Here is a 25433-nt window from a genome sequence, read left to right as displayed (position 1 = left end):
TCTGGTGGAGGGGCTCCCCAGGAATCCTCACCAGCTGGAGCTTACATTGGCCAATGACCTGAGGCAGAGTAATGCCCTTACATAGTGTTTTAGTCTTCAGGCAGAGGAAGTTGTGGTCAGACTTGTTCGTGAGTGATACTTTTCTACTTCCTTCTGCCTCCTGAGCAAAATGGATGAAAACTTCCCTGTGTGTATGGGGGTCCATTAAATGTGATGCTGAGGCAGCACATGTGAGAGTGCAGTAGGGAGGGGTTCAGCTGTAACAGGACAAGGACAGCAACAGTGACGTTTATGGGCCACAACTGAATTGTCACTTCCAAGTAAACTGGTTTTCTGGATGTACAAACTCTGGAGTGTTAGAAGGTATGAACTGGATAAATTGCTTGGAAACCTGTCAGCAAACAACAGATATTAAATATACTTGGTTTTCCAAAATATTGTAAATTGAAATGATCCTGCAAGAGGGTCAGTTCACAGACTGGAAGCGAGTTATGTTCAACCATTCAGGCAAATCCTGGGAGCCAGATCCTTCGCTGCATCCCAGGAGCCTCTTTCATCAGCAGTTTAACACCGTAACTTTGATCTCCACAAACCAAGTGTGTTGTGACATGGGATCCTAGAGCATCTTATGCAGTTGCAATCTGCTGTAAAGGCTCAGGTTGGTCATTGATGCCAAGTGCTGACGTAGGGCTGGATTAGGATGGGTTTATGTTATGCCATGTAGGTCACTGGGAACTTCTCTGTATAACAGTGCCCCTTCCTGCCCCACTGCCCAGGTGAGCTCAGTTTGTGGCAAGTGACAATGAGGATCTGACTAACTTTCCAAAGACAGTTGTAAAGAGAAAAAAAAAAGAGTTAGAAGTAAGGGGAAAGAATCCCTGCCTTCATGTAAATCCAAGATCTTGTCTGCAAACTTTGAAGTGGCGGGAGAACCAATATAATGCCAAATGAGCGAAGGAAATCTTGAAACTTGAACAGAAGCTCTGTGGTTTTGTTAAATCCCTGTGTGCCAGGTGCTGTTGTTAGAAGGTGGGAGTGAGCTTTGTTAGTTATTTGACTCTTCTGTTGCTCTGACTGAGAATTGACAAAGCTCTTGATCTGGATAGATTTGTCCAAGTCAGGTCACAAACCACCTTTGCATGTGTTAGTTAAAAGAAGGGTATTGCAAGGAAGCTTGATTTTTAATTTTTCCCCTTTTTCTTTTTTTTTTTTTTTTGAGAGTCATTTTTAAAGAGACAGTTATTTTTTTATTTTGCTCAAACAATTGTGACTAATTGCCTTAACACCCCCCCGAAATTAGTGATTTACATGCCTGTTTCATCCAGCCTGTGATAATGTTGTCCCTGAAACCACTGGGAGCTGGCTCACTGTTTGGCTTCCTACCCAGACAGGATGCACTGGCCAGAGTGTTGTGCTCACTTTCCATGCTGCTTGTCTGTCCTTTCTGGCATGTAATCAAAATGCTAATTTTCACCTCAAAAGACCTGACAAGTCGAGGGTGCTGCTTCCCAACTCTCCATTTGTCTGAGTTGTCTGTCAGCAGACACCCCCCAAGCAATTAGTTCTCGTGGAAAAAAACGAGGAGCTGGCAGTGGAGCACTGAAGTAACTTGCTTTTGCCAGAATTCCTTGAGAGCTCAAGCTGTGCCACCTATTATTGACAAGGGACATAATTTGCATCCCTTCAGAATCAGGCTTGTAAAAGTAAATGTTGGAACCCCACAGGATCAACAGTTTTTTGAAAGATAATTGTCAGATCAGAGACAAGCAGGAAAGTTTTCTGCTCATTCCTAGTGAGCTAAATTGCTGTTCCTACAATCTGGCAGGCATCATCCTTGGTCAGTGTAGTTCACAGGCAGGACTAAGTACATTTTTACCTCTAACTGTGCTTGGGAACACTGGATGTTTTCTGGAAAGTAACAGGAATAGAGTAGAAGTCAGTGCTGTTCTGTAAGTGGAATCTCCTGTGAAAGACAAATATTTTTCCAGGGATTACTGCAGTCTTCCAGAAGTTTTCCCTCCCCTATAATAAACTCTGCCTAGATTACTACATTGAGGTATTAAGACCTTGTTTTAAAATGCTGTGCTGTACATAGACTCTGGACCTCAGCAGAGGGAAGGGAATGATGTTTTATACCTAGGAAATAAGATTTAATTTGCTATTTTTTTTAAATTTAATCGAGTGCTCTTTATTTCACATAAAACTACATATATTTCCACTGTAACACTTCATGGAGAAAGACAGTGGATAACTATGGAATTATATTGCTTGACCATGAGATAATTTCCCTCGTCTTGATTTTGTTTAAATAAAAATAATAATTAATTCCCGTACTGCTCATTCTAAATGAATTGGAGCATAGGATTTAATGTGTCTCCTGAGGCTGCTCCTCAATTTAGGAGAAGGCATTGCTTCAAAACAACCCTTAACTTTTTTTTTTCTGGAACAGGGGAGCATTTAATGTATTTTGAAGGTCTATGAATGAGGAGCTGGCCGAGTTTCTCCTTGTCTTATCCATTGTGGTAGCTGATATGTGCTAAAACATTGATAGCTGAGTAGTGATTACACAACACTTCATAAAAGTATTTAATATTTAATAATTATACGACCCGATTGAAATTTAATATGCAAAATAACAGAAAACTGTGTAGGCAGTTTGAGCAGCTGCCCTTGCACACACTGAGTAAGGAGGAGGACTTAAGTCACCTGTTCAGGACTGATTCTGCTGCAGAAGAAAGACACTGTGGTGGTGAAAAGTACTACTCAAGCCCTTTATTTGCTCAAGTTCTCTACACCACCAGAACTCTAAGATGAGTAAATAAAAGGTGTTGGCCCCACAGAGTGTATGTGCAGCTCTGGGGTGTTGATGTGGGTTCAGTGGGTTTTGGAGCACAGTGGGAGGATGAGATAGTAGAGGCCAGTCTCTTTTCTCTGCCCTCTGTTGTGCACAGTCTGAAATCCTCTGGTGGCACTGGGTTCTGTTCAGGTGAAAGGTGATGATGGGCTGGTTTAGAGTGCTTTGTCAGATATGTTAATGTGGGGAGCACCAGGAGCAGGCTGAGTGTGAGTTGTGTTCACTGGATGTCATCCCCCCTGCAGGATGTCGGAGCTGATTGAGAAGGAGACTGAGGAGTACCGCAAAGGGGACCCCGACCCCTTTGATGACCGGCACCCGGGTAAGAGTCCTGAGTGGCTTGGGCAGCACCAGCTCTGTGCCAGGGAACACCTGGTAACTCATATTGAGAGGAAACACGGGCTGACTGCTGATCGAGGTCTGATGCTGCCTTTGCGCTGGGAAATGGTGCTCTGTGGTGCTGACAGTAGAGCATTCCACAGTCAGTTTGGGAATAGCAGTTCAGTATTAACCCTGGCGTCCTGAGGCAGGTGATGAGTGTTTCCCTGTTCCTCCTGCAGGCCGAGCAGACCCGGAGTGCATGTTGGGGCACTTACTGAGGATACTTTTCAAGAACGATGATTTCATGAATGCGGTAGGTTTGCTTCAAGAACTACATCTGTCAATTCCTGACACCACCTTAGGGCTTTTATTTCCTGTATGCTGGTTTATCGCAGTACTTGTTTAATATTTATTTTAGTGGTGTCAGGACAATCTCTTCCATAGCAGTGGGTTTTAAAATGGGTTTAAGAGCAACTCATTTGCCACTGTTAAAGTGACTCAAGGAAAGGGGAGTTGATGAGCTGTTGGGAGTGTGTGTAGCAGCAATTGAATTAATTCTTTTCAAGGCTTATCACTCTCTTTAAAGAAAACGTAGGTCTTCTAATACAAGTACAAAACCATAATTTCTTTCTGTAATGGAAATGCCACTAATTCCAGTGCCCTGTCTCTGAATTCATGGAAATGCTGGGCTGCCTGTAGGAGTGGAATAGTATGTGTTAACTCTAGAAGACTCAGGCAGAGAATTAGGAGGCAGGAATCTGGCTTTCCTCTTACATTTCTATACTTTAACATGATTTAATAGCTAGAATTTTTGTTATCCTCACATCCCTGCAACCACCTGTATCAGTACACATTGCTGTAAGGATTCTGACAGATAGCTTGCATGTACCTCTCTGTACATACAAATGTAGGTACAATTAAAAACGTGCTATTTCTTACATGAATTTTTTTTAGCAATTATCTTTTCATGTTTACACTGTTCCTGTCACAGCTTTTTAAAGCATTTGCCTTTACAAATGAGTTCAAGATAAATATTTAGTCAGTGAAAAGGAGATCAGAGGTTCTCTGATTGCTTCTCTGAGAAGTAATTTCCACTTCTGAGGCTCTGAGGGAGCACGTTAAAGGCTGATTGTGCCGAGACCCAGGGCTCAGACTGGCATTCCTTACTGTATCTCTTTGCTGCTGTGGGAGCTGTAAGGTTTTCATGGCTCTGGTTTTGGTCAGGGTCTGATTTCAAACCAATGCTGTTCCTGATCTTCTCCAGCTAGTGAATGCTTATGTGATGACAAGCAGAGAACCTCCCCTGAACACTGCTGCCTGCCGACTTCTGCTGGATATCATGCCGGGACTGGAAACAGCTGTTGTCTTTCAGGAAAAGGTATCACCTGTGCTGAGGCTTGGTTTTCAAGCTTGCTGTATTATGTACTCCAACAAGTCTTCCCAAAGGACAAATGAATAAAAAGCCCTATTGAAATCCTGTCCCTGTGAGACAGTCTCTTCAGTCTTACTAATGGTTTGGGACTTCCTAATTTTGGCTTATTCAGTTAATCAGATCTTGGGTATTTCACAGCTTTTTAAGGTGTAATGTGGCTGATTCGAACAGGAGCTGGAACCTAATGTAATGTTTTGGGAAATGTTATAATTTGAATTGTTACATGATAGGCCTATGAATGGAGCAGGCTGTAAAGAACATGGAGGACTTGCTGTGGGAGTCTTGCCCAGTAATGCCCAGCTACAGCAGAGCGATAGCGTTACTAGAGCTGAGTGATAAGCAAGTCATACTTTAACTAAGCAGTCTAAAATCCACATACTTTGTGGGGATTATCTGGAACTGTGATGGACAGCTGACTCAGACTTCTGTATGTTGACAAGTGGGTTGTTCTGAAGGAATGCACAGAGAGCTGAAAGGGAGGAGAAAGTGAATTTCACTCCTGAGCCACAGTTTCCTCTTCTGTAAAAATTTGTTTTTCTGAAGTTTGCAAATCAAGTAGTGCTTTATATTAAAGTTCTAAATTAATTTCTTTACTAGTGAAAATATGGATATGGACTCCAAAGTGTGATAAAAGGAAAGAATAATTTTCTCCCTTTGTGAAAGATTTAATTTAATTTGAGCTCTTTGTGATCTGTCCGAAAGCTAAGGCTGGGAGACCTTAAACCAAAAAATTTTAAAACCAAACCCATAGCTTCCCATTTTTGGAGAACATAGCTATTTCCAGAGACTAAAACTCTCTGTAAGCTGAAATTAAATTGAGTTTTGCACTTAAGAACTTTTTTCCTTTTGACTTGAGAATATCTAGAGCTCTGTTCTGGCACTTTGGGCTCCTGTATGTAGGAGACTTTAGGATATCCATTGGATGAGGGTGCTGTTCTAGTCACAAAGAGGCCCTCTAGCGGCCAAGGGATTTCACATCTCATCAGTTACAATTTTTTAAAATTACATAAGAACATCTAAATAATAATGCAATTCTTTAAATATATAACAAGCAAGTCTCTGAAAATCTGTAAGATAAGAGTTCTCATTGAAATGTGTGTCTATTCATTATTAATTTTTTTCTGATCCTGTACTGTATTGTACCTATGATTCAAATTACGTGCAAGATTCCCATCGTGGTGATAATGAGTTCTTGTTTGATGTTTCAAAATCCATTAGTGATTTAGAGGAAAAAAAAATTAGTCTTTCATACTAAAACATTGTCTTTTTAGATGGGTGTTTTAAATTTAGCCAAATTCCGTTTTACTTAATGTAAGTTCAACATGGCTTCCTTGAAATCTGCTAAATTGCTGGAGCTTTCTATTAGCAGAACTGCCAGGAGCTTTGGGCTCCTTTGTTTGGACTAATCAATTCATGCCTGTAGTGTTTTGCTGCTTCCTAGGAAGTACTTTGACTGGCCACTTCAGAAGGTTTTTGCAGGTGTGCAAATCCAAATATGTGATGCCTGGGAATAGTTTCATGCAGCTTAAAGTGTTCAATTTATTTCTTTTCTTTCTTTTCTTTTTTTTTTTTTTTTTTTTTGTTCCAGATATTTTTATCCATTACATGACTGGTAGGCAATCTAGCCTGGTCATTACTAGGGGTAGGGAGAATTGCTCCCAGCAGGTCCTTTCACTGGGACTGAGAAGTTGAAGATGAAATGTAACTGTTGGAACTGCATTCTTTTTTCCTCCCTTCTAGGAAGGCATAGTTGAAAACCTCTTTAAGTGGGCGCGGGAGGCTGATCAGCCGCTGAGGACCTACGCAACGGGGCTGCTGGGGGGAGCTATGGAAAACCAGGACATCGCTGCAAATTACAGGGATGAGAACTCACAACTGGTAATCATCTCTCAGTCACTTCCCCTTTGGAGAGGGCAGTTGCCTCTACTTTTGTTTGATTTTTTTTTTTTTTTTTTAATGGGGAGCTCACATTCGTGAGTTAATATACGGGTCTTACTGTGGTTGTGATAATATCTGTAAGAGTCAACAGCTCATGGTTTCCATCCTTCCCTGATGGTGCATCTGCTGGTTGGAGCATGTGGCCTGATTATTCTGTTGTACCAGTTGTGTTAAAATTGCCAGTGGAAACCTAAGAAGTCAAATACTTTACATTTTAATGAGACTCATAATTCATAGTTTCCTTAAAGAAAAATTTTCAGCAGCTTTACATCTGTAACTTTTGCATGTTGTGGTTTACCCACCAGACAGGGGTTATAAAATGAAGGGTAAGTCAACATGGAGACAATTATGGTGAAAATGCATTCACTGCTCTTCTAATCTTTAGAAGTAAAAGCATGACCTTTGGTTCTGGGGACCTGCAGTTTACCAAAGCTGCTGCTTTGAAAGGGAATGTTGCCTTTATTCCAGGCTAGCCAGAGATGATGGAAGGATGCTGCAAGCTGCTCTGTGGTTCTGTTAACACCAGTATAGCTCATCTGCTCTTAGTGGCTTTCAAGCCACTTCCTTCTCACTCAGGAGACTTGGTGCTGCTATTTTAGAATAAAAGTAGCTGTAGCAAAATGGGTTTGAGTTCTCCTACTGGCTTTGAAATCGTTATTTCTCTAGGCAAATGTACACCACAGCATACCTGGCAATTTATGCTGTGGAGCGGGTTTTACATGCTGATAACAAAAAATATGGCTGAGCTGAGTTGCATGATCAAAGCAAGAAGCGTGTTCTCACGAGCGCTGCTTTTCTGAAACAGGTGGCTTTGGTGCTTCGCCGGCTGCGGGAGTTGCAGGTCACTGAAATGACTACAAAACAGGAGAACAAGCGGCCCAGCCCTCGGAAGGTGCCATCGGATCCTCTGCTGCCTCTCGATGAAGAGGCTGTGGATATGGATTATGGGGAAGTGACAGTAGATGGAGAGCAGGAGGAAGTTTCTGGTGATATGGACATCTCCTTTCATCTTGATTCAAGTCACAAGACCAGTAGCAGAGTTAACTCTGCTGCAAAGCTGGATGATGGGGCACTGAGGAAAAGCAAATCAGGGAAACAGCATGAGAGAGACGGCTTCCGGAAGGCCAAGCAAAAACTGGGCTTTTCCACCTCGGAACCAGAGCGGATGTTCGTTGAGCTGTCCAACAGCAGCTGGTCAGAAATGTCCCCGTGGGTGATTGGCACTAATTACACACTTTACCCCTTGACTCCTGCCATAGAGCAGAGGCTGATTCTGCAGTACCTGACTCCCTTAGGGGAGTACCAAGAGGTGAGCAGATGATGGGGGGAGGAAGCACTAATGTGCTCCAGTTCTCCTGACAAAGCTGAGTGGTGTTGTGGGGAAAAATCTGCACAATTGTTACATTGCTCTCTGATGTGTTTCCTGTTATGATTAAGATAGGTAACCTTTCCTGAGTGGCTGATGACTTTCAGATTGATGAAGTCATTAGTTTGAGTATTACTTGGTAGGTAATACTCAAACCTGAACCTAGCAGGTGTGTGGTCTATGGTTGGAGCATGGCACTAGGGATTTTATTCCATGTTTCTGTTAAATTTGGTGATTGTTTACGTGACACGGGGCAAGTGACTTTGTTTGAAATACAGGCGTTTCTCCTGTTTCCTATGGGGGATGTGATAGACTCCTGCAGTTAAAAGTCTGAGAAATAACTTGAAATTCTAAATGAAGTGGTTTGTGTAACCTCTGCAGTAGTTCTGATGACAAGTGACAGGGCAGGCAAATGCTTTTGAGAACCGATATTACTTATATGGACAAAGTAGCATGGCCATGTCAGATACCAAACTATGTTTTCATTTTCCACGTTTCTTTCTTTTTTTTTTTTTTTGAGGTTGTTTAGCTTAATTTATAACAGAACAAAGCAACACAGTGTTGCTTTGTGATATACATTGTGTGTGCACATGTGTGCCTTGCTTCTGTGAGAGCCAGAAACCGTGATCCCCCTAACACCCTGCATGCTGACTGGATTGCTTCATGTGCCAGCAATAACAGGATATAAAAATAGGAATTAATAGCATAAAGCTGTTGCAAAAGAATTATGCAAAGGGTTTTGGTTTGTTGCCCTGCTCTCCTGTTTTTTCTGTTCAGTTGTTGGGGAGTTGTCTTTGCACAGATGGAAGGTGGAACCTCTCTCCAGGGTGGTATCTGTGTGGACTTCCATAGCCGCACTTGAAGGAGAGTCTTAAGATTTCCGTGTGGCAGCTGCCATGCACCTTGCTGCAGTCAGCAGATGTTTTACAAGAGGTCTGTTAACCTTTATTGCTTCCTATGGATGGAGCTGGTTACCACTGACCTCTCATAACAGGTATCTGCTAATAGGGGGAAACTGGGGGTTTGAGAGAGTATAAACCAAAAGAGACCTTGTGTTTCCCGTGAAACATTCAGCTAGTGTCCCCTTTTTATTTTTCCCAGCTATTACCCATCTTTATGCAACTGGGATCAAGGGAGCTGATGATGTACTACATCGATTTGAAGCGAACCAATGATGTGCTGCTCACTTTTGAAGCCCTTAAGGTAAATGACTTTCATAATACATAAAATATACCATAAACATTGTAAAAACATTGAATGTATGCCTGCTACGTGTCAAAGGCAAGTGCTCACCTTCTTTAGGGCCATGTCTTGCAGCATTCCCTGGGATTGGAATTGGCTTTCACTCAACTTGAATGCATCGCAGTTTTGTTTTTAGAGCTCTCAAGTGTTTAAAATGAAAAAACAGGACAGGGAAGAGGGGATAAAAAGATCTTAATTGTGCAGGAAGTGCCAATAATTTCACCTGCCTATCTGAGGATGATAAAAAATCCTTCTTTTATCAACTGCTTGTGTTCCCGCTGCCCTTAGATGGTATTCCTGAGTTGTTCCACTGCCTTCCATCTCAAGGGACTTTTGTGAGGGGTAAGAAGCACAAGCATCTTACTCCCAGAAGCCTCAGCATGATGTTTCTGAGCTTAGTGTTTGAAATACAGTAGTTTCGTTTGAGCAATCTTTAAGGTTACTTCCCAAATGTACAAAGCCACACAAAATAACTGAGCCAAACCTGCAGTGGAGCAGCATAAGTTAAACTTTTCTATGTGTTCTTTCCCCTCTTTCACAGTCACTTCTCTGCCTCTGATCCTCCAGTATCTTCCTCTCTGTCTCTTTGTCATTTGAGAATTTATTTCCAAGGAGCAGTGTTCCTACAGGTTACCTCAGTTGGGAGTGGAGTGGGGTTTACAGTGGTCCTTACTGTTTCCTCTTAAGGTGCTGGTAATACAGAAAAGTAATGTGCAGTACACTTCAGTGCAGCTGTAGACTTTGTTAAATTGCCCTTACACTTCATTTTGTATAATTCTTCTTGTCAGCAATATGGCAATAATCAAAGTGTGAATGGGAATTTAAGTAAGTCTTAGTGATAATAGAAAGTGAGTGAATTGGAAAAGAATAAGAAAACCTTAAGGTGACTTGTTAGATAATTTGAGTTGCTCTTCTATTCAGGATGTGTAAAATGAAGTGCTTTTTGCTTTTGTCATTGGGATTAAATGTTACATTCTGGGTTAAATATAACGGGAGGAGGAAATGAGGTGGACGAAGCATGGAGCGCTTGCTTTTTCTGCTGTTTTTCTGGGGGTTGGGGATGGAATTGATGACAGTTTGAAGAATTACAGTCTGCTTTTATCCTTCCTTAGCATTTGGCATCATTGCTGCTGCACAACAAGTTTGCAACGGAGTTTGTTGCTCATGGAGGGGTGCAAAAGCTGCTGGAGATTCCTCGTCCTTCCATGGCAGCAACAGGGGTGTCCATGTGCCTGTATTACTTGTCGTACAATCAGGATGCCATGGAGAGGGTAAGAGTCGTCCTTGTCCCGTAACTGCAGGGATTCCATCATTTCTCAGTGTTCCTACCTGTGTTCAAACAGTGAATAAACATCTCCTAAGCCGAAAAGCAAATCCATGTGGGTGACTGTGGTACGTGCAGAGGCACTAGGAGGTATATGAATAATAGTGTATTTGAGTGTTTTGTTTCAAGGGCATGAATTTCAGTTCCTAGGGAATTAACTGAAGACCTTGTCAGCATTGTCTCGATGCTTTCATCACTCTTTTCATCTTATTATTCCCTTTTTCCCCTCAAAAAAACCCCAACAAAAACCTTCTCCATTCTCATTAGTCTTTCTTTTCCCGTCTGTTCCAATGGATTGCCATAGTTGAGATTGCTTTTTTCATCCAATGTGGACAGCTTCAGTGTTACACAGTCCCTCAGTCAGATTCCAGACAGCAGCACAACTTCTATGGAGGTGATGGAGTGCAGCAAGAGACCCATACAGGTCTGGTCTGCATTGTTCAGAAAACCACGTTAAATGACGCTGTGGGTTCTCTGTGCCTGCACTTATACATGTTTAAGAAGTGTTAATGATGGTAACATTTCTTACCTCATATTTTAACATAGAAAAAAAATGCTTAAGAGAACTCATCCTCTGGGTTCAATAGTGTCCCTGCAGTGACCATCCCTTCAGATGGGTCCATAGGACAGTATTCCCTTAGGCTTCAGTTTCTCAGGTACTTTGGGCAGTGATTCTGTTTCCTTTTCTATTTTTTTGGTTTTTTCATACTGCCAGCAGCATGTGTGTGCTGAGCCAGATCTGTGAACTGATCCAGTTTGTTCTGAAGTTGCTAACCATGCCAAGGAGAAAAAAAAGGATGTTTGTGAGCATTAGTCCTGGCCTGTGGGAGCATCCTGCTCTAAGAGTCATTCAAAGCAACTGCAAAGTTGTAGCCTTAACCCTTCAGCTCTGCTCTGCTTGAGATGATGGCTTTTGATTGCTGGCCTGTCCCTGTCATTGTCTAGCATTTTCTTCTTTTTTTCAGCTGAAAATGGAACCAGTTAAATAGTAACTGTACATTTCTGCCTATTCTTTCCTAGTTTTTAATGCTGTCTGAACGTGTGTTGTGATTCAACATGCTTAAGACTCCTGAGCACATAAGGCTGGACTGGTAGTGTTTTTTTAAGACTGTATCTTTATGGACTCTGCAGGTGTTTGTAGGAACGAACTCTAAAGCCTTTTGGTAATCATGGCTTATCTGGGCTGTCTATGCCCTTTATTACATCTCCCTTATGTGGGCAAGAAAGCTGTAATGGGAATAACATTCATTCCACTTTTTTGCCCATTTTGTTAGAAAGATGGACCCTGACTGCACATGAGCTGCTCTGGTGTTTCTCTGAACTTCATAATGAGAAAGCTCCATATGCTCTCTTTGAACCTTTTGTTGTATTTTTCCCTGATTCTCCTTACTGCTTGCATGGCTGTTCCAAAGGAAGGCCAAAAGCCATGGCAGGGTGCTACATGAGGATTCCTTCTGCTTGACATCCTCAGACCGTGTCATAAAACCATGCAGCTGTTTTGTAGTGATATTGTGTCTTCTGCCAGATGTTATCCCCAATATCTACAGATACCAGGTAGAGCAGATTTCTGTGGGACTTCTGGATTTCATAGGAAACCAGTTTCAAGGGTCAGTCCCTTGTCACATAGTCCATGCCAAGCCTCAGGTCTGAAGCTGGTAGTATTGTATTGTGTGAGTATGTCCAGCACCAGCAGAGAAGAGAGGGAAAACTCTGCTAACTTGGCATATAGCAGCTGGTGCCAGCGCTTCAGCTTGGTGCTGTTCCTCCTGGCACTGACCCTGGCAGAGAGTTCTGAGTTCCTCCTCATTAGAAGCCAACAGGCATATGGAAAGTGCAGTTCTGAGCACATGGTCTGCACATCTCAGAGGCAGGGTCTGAGAAGGGAAAAGACCAGCTCAGTTGTCTGTTTCCTGAGAAAGTCAGGCTTTTGACTTGGATGTGATGATCCTTGCAATTCCCCTTGGCTTCAGTGCTGCCAGCGCTTGCTGGAACCTCAACACAGCATATGCTACTGTTACACTGAGAGGAATTTTTGTTTCTTCAGTGGAAGCTTCTCTTCTCTGCTTCTAGCAAATCATTCTTTGGATATCTGGAAGTGGTATGGAGAAAGACTCCCTGGAATTATACTCTACTAAGGCTGCTGTATTTACTGTGTTTTGCTCTGGGAATGGACCAATTGCTAGTCTTCCGTTGCCAAATCATAGACTCTATTAGTCTCACAGGGTTTGTTTGGTTTTTTTAGTGATCTGGAAATGGGAATTTTTGTTTCCTGTCTCATATGTCCCAAGTCAAGCTGAGAATAACTGATATTCGTCCTCTGTTTGCTTCTCAAAGAGCCCTCGTTCTCCTTAGACAAATTCTCTTCAGCAGTCTGTTTGAAGTCCTTCTCAAGAATGTTCTTTTGCTTTCTAGGTGTGCATGCACCCCCATAATGTGCTTTCAGATGTGGTGAACTACACCTTATGGCTGATGGAGTGCTCCCATGCCTCGGGCTGCTGCCATGCCACCATGTTCTTCTCCATTTGCTTCTCCTTCCGTGCTGTCCTGGAGCTCTTTGACAGGCACGATGGCCTTCGGCGCCTGGTTAACCTGGTAAGGCTTGTGGTTTTAGTGGGGAGCAGGGTTTTAGTGTTAGGGTTTGCACCCTTTGCAGTGTAACTGTGGAGAGTTCTGTTCTTCTGTTTGGTTTTACTTGGGGTTTTTCCTCCTCAGTTCAGAAGAGATGGAGAGATGGGGTGAGTTTTCTAAGCAACGTTGGTCCCTTTTTTGTCTTTATTATTTTTAATATTATGATTATTGTCTAGAGACTTGCTACCCTTTGGGAGCTTTTTGGTGCAACTGCAAGGTTAAGAAGTACTTATTCAAGCAGTAGGAGTCCAAATGTTTCTCACCATTCCAGATACATGTGCAGTATTGCCATGCACCCTTTTGGATGTGGATAAATCCAGCCTTGTTCCTGGAGAGGTACAACTGTGTGTGTGCTGTGTAACCACGGTACCTTATGGGCACAAATTACACTGTTCATGTACAAAAGCTGGAGTGTATGCAGGGTGTTGCTGTGCAGTTCTGCTGCTTGGGTTGTGTCTACCTTGGGGACATCAGTGCTGCAGGGTGTAAGCACACACTGTGTTGTGCCATATAATGCCTGCTAGTACTAGGCACTGCCTCCAGACCTACACTGATGGAAGTCTGGATTTCTTTCATCACAGATAGTGAAGGAGAGGGAATGGTTCAATTTGACTCACTATTTCCCAAGCAGATACCCTTTCCTGTTCAAACAGCCTTAGTCAGCTCTGAGTGGGCTTGTATGTCCTGTACAATAAAATCAGTGTGTCTGGGTTTAGTACAACTGCAGCTGAGAGCTGTAGATGCTTTTTTTTCCCCCTGAAGACTGAGCTGATGAAACCTTTTTTTCCCCCCACTCTTTTTGAAGATAAGCACTCTGGAGATCTTAAACCTGGAAGACCAAGGAGCCCTCCTGAGCGACGATGAGATCTTTGCCAGTCGCCAGACGGGGAAGCACACCTGCATGGCCTTGCGCAGGTACTTCGAGGCTCACCTGGCCATCAAGCTGGAGCAGGTGAAGCAGTCTCTGCAGCGCACTGAGGGTGGCATCCTGGTCCATCCACAGCCCCCCTACAAGGTGAGGAGTGTGGGGCAAGCTTTTAACGTGGCTGTTGCATTTTCCAAGTGAACCCAGGCTGCGGATGTGCGAGGATGTCTTTTGAAACCGGTGGAATAACTAGGCAGTGTGCAATTCATAGGGATTATTTTATTTGTACTTTTTTCCTGACTTGTGGAATGACACTGCAATAGGAAAGTACAGGAAAGCCCTTGAGGTTCATCTGAATTACATTTCATTAAGGTTCCTGCTCATCTGCTGTGATTCCCTTTCCATCTCTCAAACACTTAAAGGCAGGATATTTTTGTTACCTGTGGTTTTTTCTCTTCTTTGAATCTCTGAAAGGACAAAATCTATGTGTAGAGAGGTACATAATATTGAAAAACTTGGAAATGAGTTTGATTTGACACTGATAAAATGTTTCTTTTGGGCACCATTGTTTTTATGAATTGCCTGGGAGATCCAGATAGATAATAATCCATGGTGTTGGCCATTAATTTTTTTTTCCCTGATTTTGCCTGGTTTTGTTGATTTGTTTTGTTTTTTAAAACTGGATTTTATGGCTGCTTGTTTGGAGGGACCACATTCACCTGTGATTTCTGGTTTAATTTGTGGTGGTTTTCTAGAAGAACTGAAATAAGGAAGATATAAGGATGTTTTTGCTTCTGCAAAAATCAGTTATTTTTAGTAACTAAAGAAATATGTATAAGCTGTTGCCTTCTTGTGTAATTAAAAAATATTGAAAGGCAAGAAATTGTTAGGAATTTCTCTTTTTCTTAAGTATATTTTGTTGTCAGAACTTAGAAACTGTAATTGAATATTTTTAGCAACCTTTTTTAATATTTTAGCAGAAATGTATTTTGAATGATGTGTAGTAACTACTACATTAGTAGTTTAAAAGCTGAGTAGAATTTTAATTTAATGTAGCTTTTCTTCTTAAATTGGCCTAAGCTTTCTAAAACTGTAAAGAAACTTAAAAGGATATTATCCTTAAGCTTATTACAGTGACTGTTGCTGTATTCTTTTATAACCGAGGAATAAAACAGAAAGTAAATACTTAATCTGCAAGAGACAGTGGTAGTCTAATCTTGTAAATGCAGTTTTCAGTTAAATCCCAGCAGTGGGGGATTTGATGTGTGAGTTTGTAACCCTTGTGATCTAATGCTTCCCCTTCCCTGCAGGCCTGTTCATATACTCATGAGCAGATTGTAGAGATGATGGAGTTCCTGATTGAGTATGGTCCAGCACAGCTCTACTGGGAGCCAGCAGAGGTTTTTCTCAAACTGTCTTGTGTCCAACTCATGCTCCAGCTCATTTCCATAGCCTGCAACTGGAAGACGTACTATGCAAGGTGAGCTGTTTGCTGTGCTGCTGTACTTGAGTGCAGTGAGTTGTGGCTTTTGGGCAGGACATTGCATTTCTAGATTTTCTACCCTGATGGCATTTAAAACAGGCACATACTGGTTAGTGCTGTTAGGGCTTGTGCTGTGGCTACCCAGTGCTTATGGAAGTTAACACTGTGGAAGGCAGGACTAAAATTCTGAGGTAGAGAGAGGGATGCCAAGAGATTTCTGAAGAGCCAAAATGCCTCAGGCCTTTGATTTCTGAGAAAGCAGCATCATAGTTTAAGCAGAGTTCTGTGCCACTTTTTACCTGTCTCAAAATTTGTTTACCTTTTTGTTAGAGAAAGGCTAGAAAATGTTCCAAATATGGGATGAAATCCAGATATATCTTAATCACAGAATGAGGTGGACCAGGACTCCCTCCTTATTTCTACTCCCTATAGGAGCTCTTTGCCTGACTCAACCTGAAAGCCTTTGAAATCTGTTTTGCTTCTGCAATTCCCTCCCTCTCTCTCAGGTTGCACTCTCCTGAGTAGTTTCTGTTCTCCTGTTTCTTACCTTCTGCAGCTGTTTCCTAATTGCTACCTGGGCTTACAGACCTCCTCCTCTTTTCTTGAAATGTTCTGCTCTCCCATCTCTTCCTAATCATCCCTTTTCCCTATCATAATTGTCTGTTTTGCTGCTAAACAGTTTCCCTTGGCTTCAGAAAAACTTCCTCCCTAGCTGACTGGTGACAGAGTATTTTGTACAGCAACATTTCCCAACTAAGATGTAGAGTTAGAATAGATTTAGAAGCTTAATTTAGAATGCTTTTGTGGATAAGTCTTAACATTCTTATTTTTATAAATACAAAATTACAGTGCTTTTAGGAGCCTGTGGGGTGTGTGGGATAAATGTTGGCAGACTGCAGGCAATGGTGTACATGTGAGCACTGCCTTCTGTGGAGACCAGCCCTTTAAGAGCGGAATAAGCTAAAATCAAAAGGCACCATCAAATACAGCAGACGTGGCTGCTTTACTTCCATTTGTTGGAGTAGAGTAAATTGAATGCTATTTTTTGTTACTGAAATAACTGTACATGCACCTCTAAGAAGTTCTTCTCCTGCTGTGTTCCAGGAATGACACAGTACGATATGCTTTGGATGTACTGGCCATCCTGACTGTGGTTCCTAAAATCCAGTTGCAGCTGGCAGAACCTGTGGATGTGCTAGATGAAGCTGGATCTACTGTTTCCACTGTGGGTAAGCTGAATATGGTCCTGATGACTTACACATTCATCAGTTGTCTTCTGCTACATAGTTTTTGGCTGGTTGTTTCTCGCCTGCCGTCAGACCAGGGTTAAAATAATTCACATACTCAGAGTTACTGCCAAGGATGCAAATAAGTGGGAGAGTGGACTGTGATTTAAATTGTGTCACGATGAACACTGTGGTTGGGTTACAAATCTGGAGACCCATCTTTCTCTTGCACTTGTTTTCAAGAGCCTATTAACAGGTGGAGACAAATATTCTTGTGTAATGGGACTATTAGATTTCCTCAGCTTCCCAGAAATTTAGGTCTCCTGGGGATATGACACTTCAGAGTATGAGAGAGGAACAATTATTGCTGTGTGAGTTATGCTGTAACTGGCTACCTGTCAGGTTCAGTATGTAAATGACATGTGTCTGGATCAGATCCAAGGCTTGTGCATTAACTGGGGCCTGATTTTTTTTTTTTTTTTTTTTTTAAGAAAAGGCAAAAGGCAGGCAGAGTACTAGATGTAGGCAACAACCAATTTCTTTTGCACAAAAACTTTTTGCAGACAAATACCAATTCTTTGAGGGTTTTGATCTTCTGAAGCAGGTGTTAAACTAATAGGAACTCCTTGGGAAAACAAACCCAAGGTTTCATTTTTGCCTCACTCCTTTTAGAAGTTGCGATATGATTTATTTTTTTTCCCCCCCTCAATGACATGGTCCCCTTCCTTCGTCTCTTAGTTCACCTTGTGTTTATACAAGAGAGTTGCTCTGTGCAGTAACAATCAGGGTGTGCCTGTGCATCTTGCTGTGATCCAGATATCTGAGGTTTTGCTCTCCTGGGCCATGCCTGATCACCCCCTCTGACAGACTGTTTGACTCTCTGCTTACTGATGATAAAGTGGAGGAGCAGCAGTGCAGAAAAATACTTTGCCAGCGAGGCAGAAGAATGTGTTAGACTAGTTAGCAGAACTTTAGAAATTTCTAGAAGGAAGAGAATTATCGACTTTCTTCACATTCATTGGAAGACTCCCTTACTTGTCCGATCAACTGTATATAGGATACATTTTAGAGTACTAAAGAAACTATTTCTTTCCCTCACTAGGTATTAGTATCATCCTTGGAGTTGCTGAGGGTGAGTTTTTCATCCACGATGCCGAGATTCAGAAATCAGCCCTTCAGATCATCATCAATTGTGTCTGTGGCCCAGATAACCGGATCTCCAGTATCGGGAAATTCATCTCTGGAACTCCTCGGCGAAAGCTTCCTCAGGCCCCCAAGAGCAGTGAGCATACGTTGGCCAAGATGTGGAATGTGGTGCAGTCCAACAACGGCATCAAAGTGCTGCTGTCGTTGCTGTCTGTGAAGATGCCCATCACCGACGCTGACCAGATCCGGGCGCTGGCCTGCAAAGCCTTGGTGGGGCTGTCGCGCAGCAGCACCGTCCGGCAGATCATCAGCAAGCTCCCCCTGTTCAGCAGCTGTCAGATCCAGCAGCTGATGAAGGAGCCGGTGCTGCAGGACAAGCGCAGTGAGCATGTGAAGTTCTGCAAGTACGCGGCAGAGCTGATTGAGCGCGTCTCGGGGAAGCCCTTGCTCATCGGCACCGACGTCTCTCTGGCTCGGCTGCAGAAGGCGGACGTGGTGGCCCAGTCCAGGATCACGTTTCCTGAGAAGGAGCTGCTGCTGCTGATTCGGAACCATCTCATCTCTAAGGGCCTGGGAGAAACGGCGTCTGTCCTTACCAAGGAGGCTGACCTGCCCATGACTGCAGCATCTCACTCGTCTGCCTTCACCCCCGTGGCGGCCGCTGCCTCTCCCGTGACCCTGCCTCGCACTCCCCGCATAGCGAACGGCATCTCGGCACGGTTGAGTAGCCACACTGCTGTAGGTTCCGCTGCCACCTCTGTCCATGCTCAGGCAAGGCCGTCGGCATCCCAAGGTCCACCTGCCCTTCCAGGCCCTTCTTATGCCAGCAACTCTCCTCTGATTGGCAGGATTAGCTTTGTGAGGGAGAGGCCGTCTCCCTGCAACGGCAGGAAAATCAGAGTGTTGCGACAAAAATCGGACCATGGCGCCTACAGCCAGAGCCCAGCTATCAAAAAGCAGCTGGACAGACACCTTCCTTCCCCACCCACGCTGGACAGTATAATCACAGAGTACCTTAGGGAGCAGCACGCCCGCTGCAAGAACCCTGTTGCCACCTGTCCCCCTTTCTCTCTCTTTACTCCCCACCAGTGTCCTGAGCCAAAACAGAGGCGCCAGGCGCCAACTAACTTTACCTCACGGCTGACCCGCAGGGCAGCCTTTCCGAAGTACGGAGGGGTGGATGGTGGCTGCTTTGATAGACACCTTATATTTAGCAGGTAAGGAAGAAAAATGTTTTGTGGTCCCTCTCAGGATGCCCCCTGTGCCAAAAAGCCTCACTTGGATTCAGGCTGTGCAGTCCCACAGTGGAGTATCCTTGGAGAGAAAAGTGTTTTGATTCCCAGTGACAGTGTTTTAATGCACAGAACCTTGAAAAGGCATATTTAGAAGTTGTTCTGTTTGTCCTGCCCTTACTACTGACCCTTAGTACATAAAGCACTCTTCATTTTCAATATCATGTTAATTCATGAGCAACACTGACTGCTGAAGCTCGAAGCTCTTTGTTCTCCTTTGGAAGGTAAGTATGTAACACCAGTTTTCCACAAGAGTGTAGCAGAGCCTTGAGGATGGTTGGCTGACAGATGCAGGACAGTGGAATCCACGTTTTGCTCTTGCAGCTGAATCCACAGCACTGCAAGTTGCCTTTTTATGTGGCCTTTCTTTCCTGAGGTTAAATTGGAAGGTGATGTAAAATTTATAAAAATAAAGATGACACATTCATGAAAGCATCTTGACAGTGAAACCAGTGTCACCATGGGAAGTTACAATGTCAGGAGGTTGTTTGGCTGATGTGCCATGTCTTCTTGTATTGAGTGTTTCAGAACTGTTAGAAGATTTTTTTGCTGGCTGTCTCTACTTATCCAGGTGATGGCATTACAGAGTTTCCATCAGTACAACTTTGAAGATGGACTCCAGGTGCTTCAACTTAATGATATGCTTTAACAGAAGTACTAAATAGCGCTAAACAAACCCTGAAAGGTTCCAAACATGTTGTAACATACTCACTTGAGCACTAGTCTTACAATTGACACTTACCTTGCTCTAGAAGAAAGCTGTAACTTGTGCCTACGTGATTTTTAAGGGCTGGATTCAGTATCACAGCATTTCAGTTTTGCTTTTGTTCTCTCTTTTGGGTGACCTGTGTATTTTTGCCTTCTCCAGGTTCCGTCCAATTTCTGTGTTCAGGGAAGCAAACGAGGATGAGAGTGGCTTTACCTGCTGTGCATTTTCTGCAAGAGAACGATTCTTAATGCTGGGTACCTGCACGGGGCAGTTGAAACTCTATAATGTATTCAGTGGACAGGAAGAGGCCAGTTACAACTGCCATAACTCTGCCATCACGCACCTCGAGCCATCCAGGGTAAGGAATTACAAACCTGTTCTGGTTTTTAAAAATTCTCACTGCCTAAAGCCCTGGCATGTTTTGGGCCCATGTGGACATGTACATCCAAAATGCACCTACTGGCTGGCCTGCAATGCCTGTCATTGAAGTACTTTGAAGTACAGTGAAGTGATAATTGTATATTCTTTCTCTTGTGAGTTCTACAATTATTTTTTCCTTCCCAAAATGATAGAGGAGATACACAGTGGCTGTATGCCTTCATAAGAAATTAATATATATGTCTGCAAGTGGAAAAATGCTTAAACTGACTATTTAAGATAAGCATGAGATAGATAAAGTATCAGAGTTTATACAACCTCCCTTTACTGGAGAAAGAAATCTTTTGGGGGATGATTCTAGGAAGAAATAAGATACTGATTTATAAGCAGAATGGACTCCACTCACAGGGCATGGATTATTCTGTGTTTATCTGTTCTTAACATCATAGGTTAAGAGCATTCCCATTGTTATCTGTAATGTTTTTCTTTGTCTGCCAAGGGCTCTTTATATTATACATCGTATTAGATACCTAGATTTTTATCCCTATAGGAGGAGTTTATTAAGCACAAAGTTCCTACATTTATTGTGTATGTGTAAGGTAAATGTGTAGAGATAAAATTATAACCTCTGTTTTCCCTCCCTCCTCCTTCACTCCAATCTGGAAATCCAGGATGGATCTTTATTGCTGACATCTGCGACGTGGAGCCAACCTCTGTCTGCATTGTGGGGAATGAAGTCTGTCTTTGATATGAAGTAGGTGTACTCTGGTTCAGCTGTGGATATGCTGCAGTTATAAGAACAATTTGATATAGGAAGAAACTCTGAAAAACAGAATAGCAGAGATCTCATAATGTCTCTTGTGAAAAGTAAAATGTGCTCCCTTTCTTGTGTTAGCATCTTCCCTATTTTATTGTGTACACGTAAATTTTAACTAAATTCTAACTACCTAAAGTCCTGTTTAATGTAAAATAGATCAGTAAAATCACTGTTGCTCTCGAAGGCAAAGAAATATGTTTGTGTTTTTATTCTCATGTTTGTAAATTACCTTGACAGTCTTTCTGTAGCCAGTTCAGAATTTGACTAGCAGTGCTGATTTGCATTGGGAAATTTTCAGACCTGACACAAGCTATTTTAGTCCTGGATAAAGCTATTTAAAATCTGTTTCAGTATTTACAATTGTTCCTTCCCATAAAAAAATGGGTGGAAGGCTCTTCATTTTTAAAAGGTTTGACTGTTGTCTGCCTTAGTTGTAAGCAGCTGTTTTGGTGTGACCTGTTTGGGGCCATTCTTCAGAGAAAAGGCCACACAAGCCTCAGGCCTGCATGTGTATTTGAATGTTCCTGATGCCATTCATTGCCCAGTCCTCTAAACAGCATTGTGTTTGTGGCAGACCCTGTTGATGACAAGTCTGTGAATTTGCTGCCTGTGGTTTTGTCACTGATCTGCTGTAGAGGCTGTGTCTGTAAGAGACATTTCCCTGGAGATGCCCACGGAGCATTTCAGCACTGTCATTTCCACAGTCAGTGGAAAGGAGAGTGTTTTCTGCATGTTTGGTCTTCTCTGTTGTTGAAACCCGTGCTGGAGGGGTTGGGGTTGTGTTTGGTTCACATAGAATCTGCAGTTCCTTGATGTTTTAATGCCTCTGTCTCCAGGCATTCCTTCCCTGATGACCACTATGTGGAGTTCAGCAAGCACTCTCAGGACAGGGTCATTGGCACAAAGGGAGACATTGCACATGTAAGTACTAGGAAAGCTCGTGGTTGTGAGGCTGTGACAGGACTATAATCCTCCACAGGGTGTTTATTAACTGATCTAGGTGCTGTGATGCTCCGTGTAACTGGTGAGCTAAGAAGCTTCAGAGGAAAGCTTTGAAAGTGTCAAACAACTTCTCCATGTCTGAGGGTATAAACTTGGCCATCCCAAACTGGCTGTAGCACAAGCAATGTGGGTGTGTTGCCTCTTTGGTTAATATTCAGGGCAACCGTAGAATTTCTGCTTTGTTTCGTTCATTTGAGAGAGATCATGCAGGATTTTTTCCCCTGAAGTTGCTTTCTTTGCATGGTTTTTCAGTAATAGCAATAATAATAATAACTTTCTACTGTAAACAGTATCTCAGTCAACAGCTATGGGAAATAACCTATTTAAAGTATCCTTCTTTTGCCCTCCAAAATTTGCAACTTGTTTTCGAGCAATTTAATTTTACCACTGTATTTTCGGAGAATGCTGTTGTGTTTTTTATGTGAATACCTGCAAATTGGACAGATGCAGGCTGCAGAAAGCTTCTGCTGCTTCTCAGTGCTAATTTGCATTTGTTATGGGCACTGTCTCTCAGAGTATTTGCATAAAAAATAGTCATGAAATATAACTTAATCAAATTATTTATAATTTTACATGTTACTCTGATTTGTTTAAGTAAACTCTCCATTCCTGCCCAGTTTTTAACTTGGATTTAGCTGAAAGTCAGATCAGTTTGTGTATTGTGTTTATCTGATAAATAGATTTATTTTCCAATTGTAGAATTTTGGAGCAAGAGCTTGGCTCCGAGGGCTTTTACAGACCCAGTTTATTGAGGAGATGATCATAAACCTTTTTTACTGGTTATAACCCTTTTTATATTCCAACAGTTTGTTGTGACAGAGCTCAGAAAGTTGCCTTTCTGTATAGATGCCAGAAATTTTAACTCCTTTTCTACAGTTTTTGGTTTTTTTCCCCCTCACTGTGTGCTTTGGAGTTTTAATGTTTGTAAATACCATCTGCTCTGAAAACAGTTCCATTTCTGAAACAGTTTTTGGCTAAGTAGTACCTTGTGAGTGCAGCTTCGCAGCCCACTCCTCATAGCAGGGTTAGTTTCTTTGGAACTCATCCTGACTGTAGTGAAACATGTCAGTGACCCTGCAGTAAGCTGAGTCCTGGCCAAAACTTGTGAGGCTTAGTTCCAGCTGTGAAAAACTATTAAAAGGGCTGGTAGGAAGGATGATTTATGGAATGCTGTCATGTGAAATGGAAAAGTGAAAGGGGGAATGGGGTGATTCTAGAAGAGGGAACATGGGGTGATCTTAGGCACAACTATATTACAAATTGTGACTAATCTTTCTTTTTCTTTTTAATCTAAAAGATCTATGATATTCAGACTGGCAACAAGCTATTGACTCTGTTTAACCCAGATCTTGCCAACAACTACAAGAAGAACTGTGCCACCTTTAACCCCACTGATGACCTTGTCCTAAATGATGGTGTCCTCTGGGATGTCAGATCAGCACAAGCCATCCACAAGTTTGACAAATTCAACATGACTATCAGTGGTGTTTTCCATCCCAATGGGCTGGAGGTCATAGTCAACACTGAAATTGTATCCTTTGGCCACTGTGGTAACTGAGGTGCTGGTACCTAAACAGCTGGTAGATGAAAAAGTAGCTGTTTGCAGAAGTTTTATTAATGGTTTGTGTTACACGTTATGTGTGGTAACTGGAATCTGTGACTCAAGGGAGTAGGGGCTGTCAGACAGGTAACTAATTTAAATCTAGATTCTGCCTCTGATATAGCCTAGGGAAAATACTTGAGAGAGAGAGAGCAAGAGAGAATTTTTTTTTTCTGATATACTGCATAATACCTCTGCTCTCTTCCCATCCTTGACCAAGATCAACCTTGAAGCTGCTGCAGTAACCTCTCGTGACTGGGAATGGCATTTTGAGTAAGAGCTCTTTCATTTTGAACTTGGAAGGGAATTGCGGTGCTAGAATCCAGCTCTGGTTCCATCATATTTGCACGACAGTGGCAGTGAAGTTTCTTGAACACAGTTAATCGTTTCTTTGCCACTGTGTTGAAAAGGGTTTGTGAGTTTCCAGTTGTTTGTTGTTCCTTAGCCTGTGTCTTTTCAGTGGGACCTCCGGACTTTCCACTTGTTACACACAGTACCTGCACTGGACCAGTGTCGTGTGGTCTTCAACTACACTGGCACAGTGATGTATGGAGGTAGGACTTCTCAGCCTTACATCACTTTCCTTGGTCCCCTCTTGTTTGAGATAAGTAGATGCTCATTTAGTGAAATTGGAAGCTTCAGAGAGTCTGTTTAACCCCAGGCCTTACTGGCACGTGTGAACTGGATTTTTTCCAGGGTGTTCCTGCTGCATGTATTGCTGACAAAGACAGTTTTCTGTAACATCAGCAATATCACAACTAATTTGGGAGATTAAAAAGCAACCTATTGTATAATGGCAGATCTGATGATGCTTGAGAAAATGATTTTGTCCTCTGTATTAGTTTTGATGATCTGTAGTATCAGTAAAGGCAGCTCTGGAAGAGTAGATATTAAATGGGTCTTGCCAAGCTATTAAATATAAAGAAAATTCCTCTCAGAGTCTGGCTTGATCTTAAGTTGATTAATGATAGTGACGAATGGAAGGCAGATTTGTGGAATAATCTTTCCTTGTATCAGCTATGTTGCAGGCAGATGATGAGGATGACCTTCTGGAGGAGAGAATGAGAAGTCCCTTTGGCTCTTCTTTCAGGACATTTAATGCAACTGATTATAAACCTATAGGTAAGAGAGGAGCAAATAGCTTGGTCTGAAGGTTTGAAGGTTTATTGCAAGTTCTGCTTAGTAACATTCACTTCTTCTCTCCTTTGCACATGTGAGGAAAAGAACTGCTGTGGCCTGTTCTGATTAAAGCACAAGAGTTGGCTTTAACACTGAAATAATTTCAACTATCGTATCCCATTCATTGTCTGATTGCCTTACTTGCTAGTGGTCAGGAATTCTGGCTTTATTTTCCTTTCTTCTTTCCAAGTAAGGCATAATCTGAGATCGTAGGACATTTGACCAGGATAGCACTGGTCTCATTGCAGAAAGAGCCCTTTCTTCAGCTTCTGGAGCTGTGCTAATTACTGCTATGGACCTAAACAAATGTGGCTTTTGCTATTGAAAGGATACACAGGTCACAATTCAGTCCCTGCATTGCCACCTATTCTGAAAGATGATCTGTTGTTTACTGTGCTTAGGGAAGCCAATAAATGTACTATCAAGGGAGGAGGCTCTGTGCAGAGCAGGTTAAGGGTTTACATGGCTGTTTTCTCCTTTTTTTTTTTTTTTTTTTTTACACTGAGCATTAAGTAACCTGCAGTTAACCACTAAGGTTGTTCTGTGATGTTTTCCAGCCACCATAGATGTAAAGAGGAATATCTTTGACCTGTGCACAGACAGCAAGGACTGCTATCTGGCTGTCATTGAG

The 25433-nt window shown here is 42.4% G+C and overlaps 1 protein-coding gene across 6 annotated transcripts in view; it reads left to right on the top strand.

Annotated features, from left to right (window-relative positions):
* Positions 1 to 25433, top strand: part of DCAF1 (DDB1 and CUL4 associated factor 1) — a 50763-nt gene that overhangs the window by 6577 nt on the left and 18753 nt on the right. For all 6 annotated transcript variants that reach the window (XM_032698994.1, XM_032698990.1, XM_032698992.1 and 3 more), the window contains exons 3-21: positions 3100 to 3176; positions 3415 to 3488; positions 4440 to 4553; positions 6348 to 6485; positions 7351 to 7854; positions 9013 to 9114; positions 10266 to 10424; positions 12890 to 13069; positions 13911 to 14120; positions 15281 to 15450; positions 16558 to 16682; positions 17782 to 19042; positions 19986 to 20184; positions 20876 to 20958; positions 21858 to 21942; positions 23321 to 23554; positions 24084 to 24177; positions 24641 to 24745; positions 25360 to 25433. In XM_032698994.1, the coding sequence (XP_032554885.1) occupies positions 3100 to 3176; positions 3415 to 3488; positions 4440 to 4553; positions 6348 to 6485; positions 7351 to 7854; positions 9013 to 9114; positions 10266 to 10424; positions 12890 to 13069; positions 13911 to 14120; positions 15281 to 15450; positions 16558 to 16682; positions 17782 to 19042; positions 19986 to 20184; positions 20876 to 20958; positions 21858 to 21942; positions 23321 to 23554; positions 24084 to 24177; positions 24641 to 24745; positions 25360 to 25433 (3988 nt within the window). The remainder of the gene's footprint in view (positions 1 to 3099; positions 3177 to 3414; positions 3489 to 4439; positions 4554 to 6347; positions 6486 to 7350; positions 7855 to 9012; positions 9115 to 10265; positions 10425 to 12889; positions 13070 to 13910; positions 14121 to 15280; positions 15451 to 16557; positions 16683 to 17781; positions 19043 to 19985; positions 20185 to 20875; positions 20959 to 21857; positions 21943 to 23320; positions 23555 to 24083; positions 24178 to 24640; positions 24746 to 25359) is intronic.

The sequence above is a fragment of the Chiroxiphia lanceolata genome, chromosome 11, assembly GCF_009829145.1.
Source record: "Chiroxiphia lanceolata isolate bChiLan1 chromosome 11, bChiLan1.pri, whole genome shotgun sequence".
Classification (NCBI taxonomy): Eukaryota; Metazoa; Chordata; class Aves; order Passeriformes; family Pipridae; genus Chiroxiphia; species Chiroxiphia lanceolata.
Note: the sequence above shows the minus strand (reverse complement) of the source record. Positions and strands in the feature narration are given on the sequence as shown.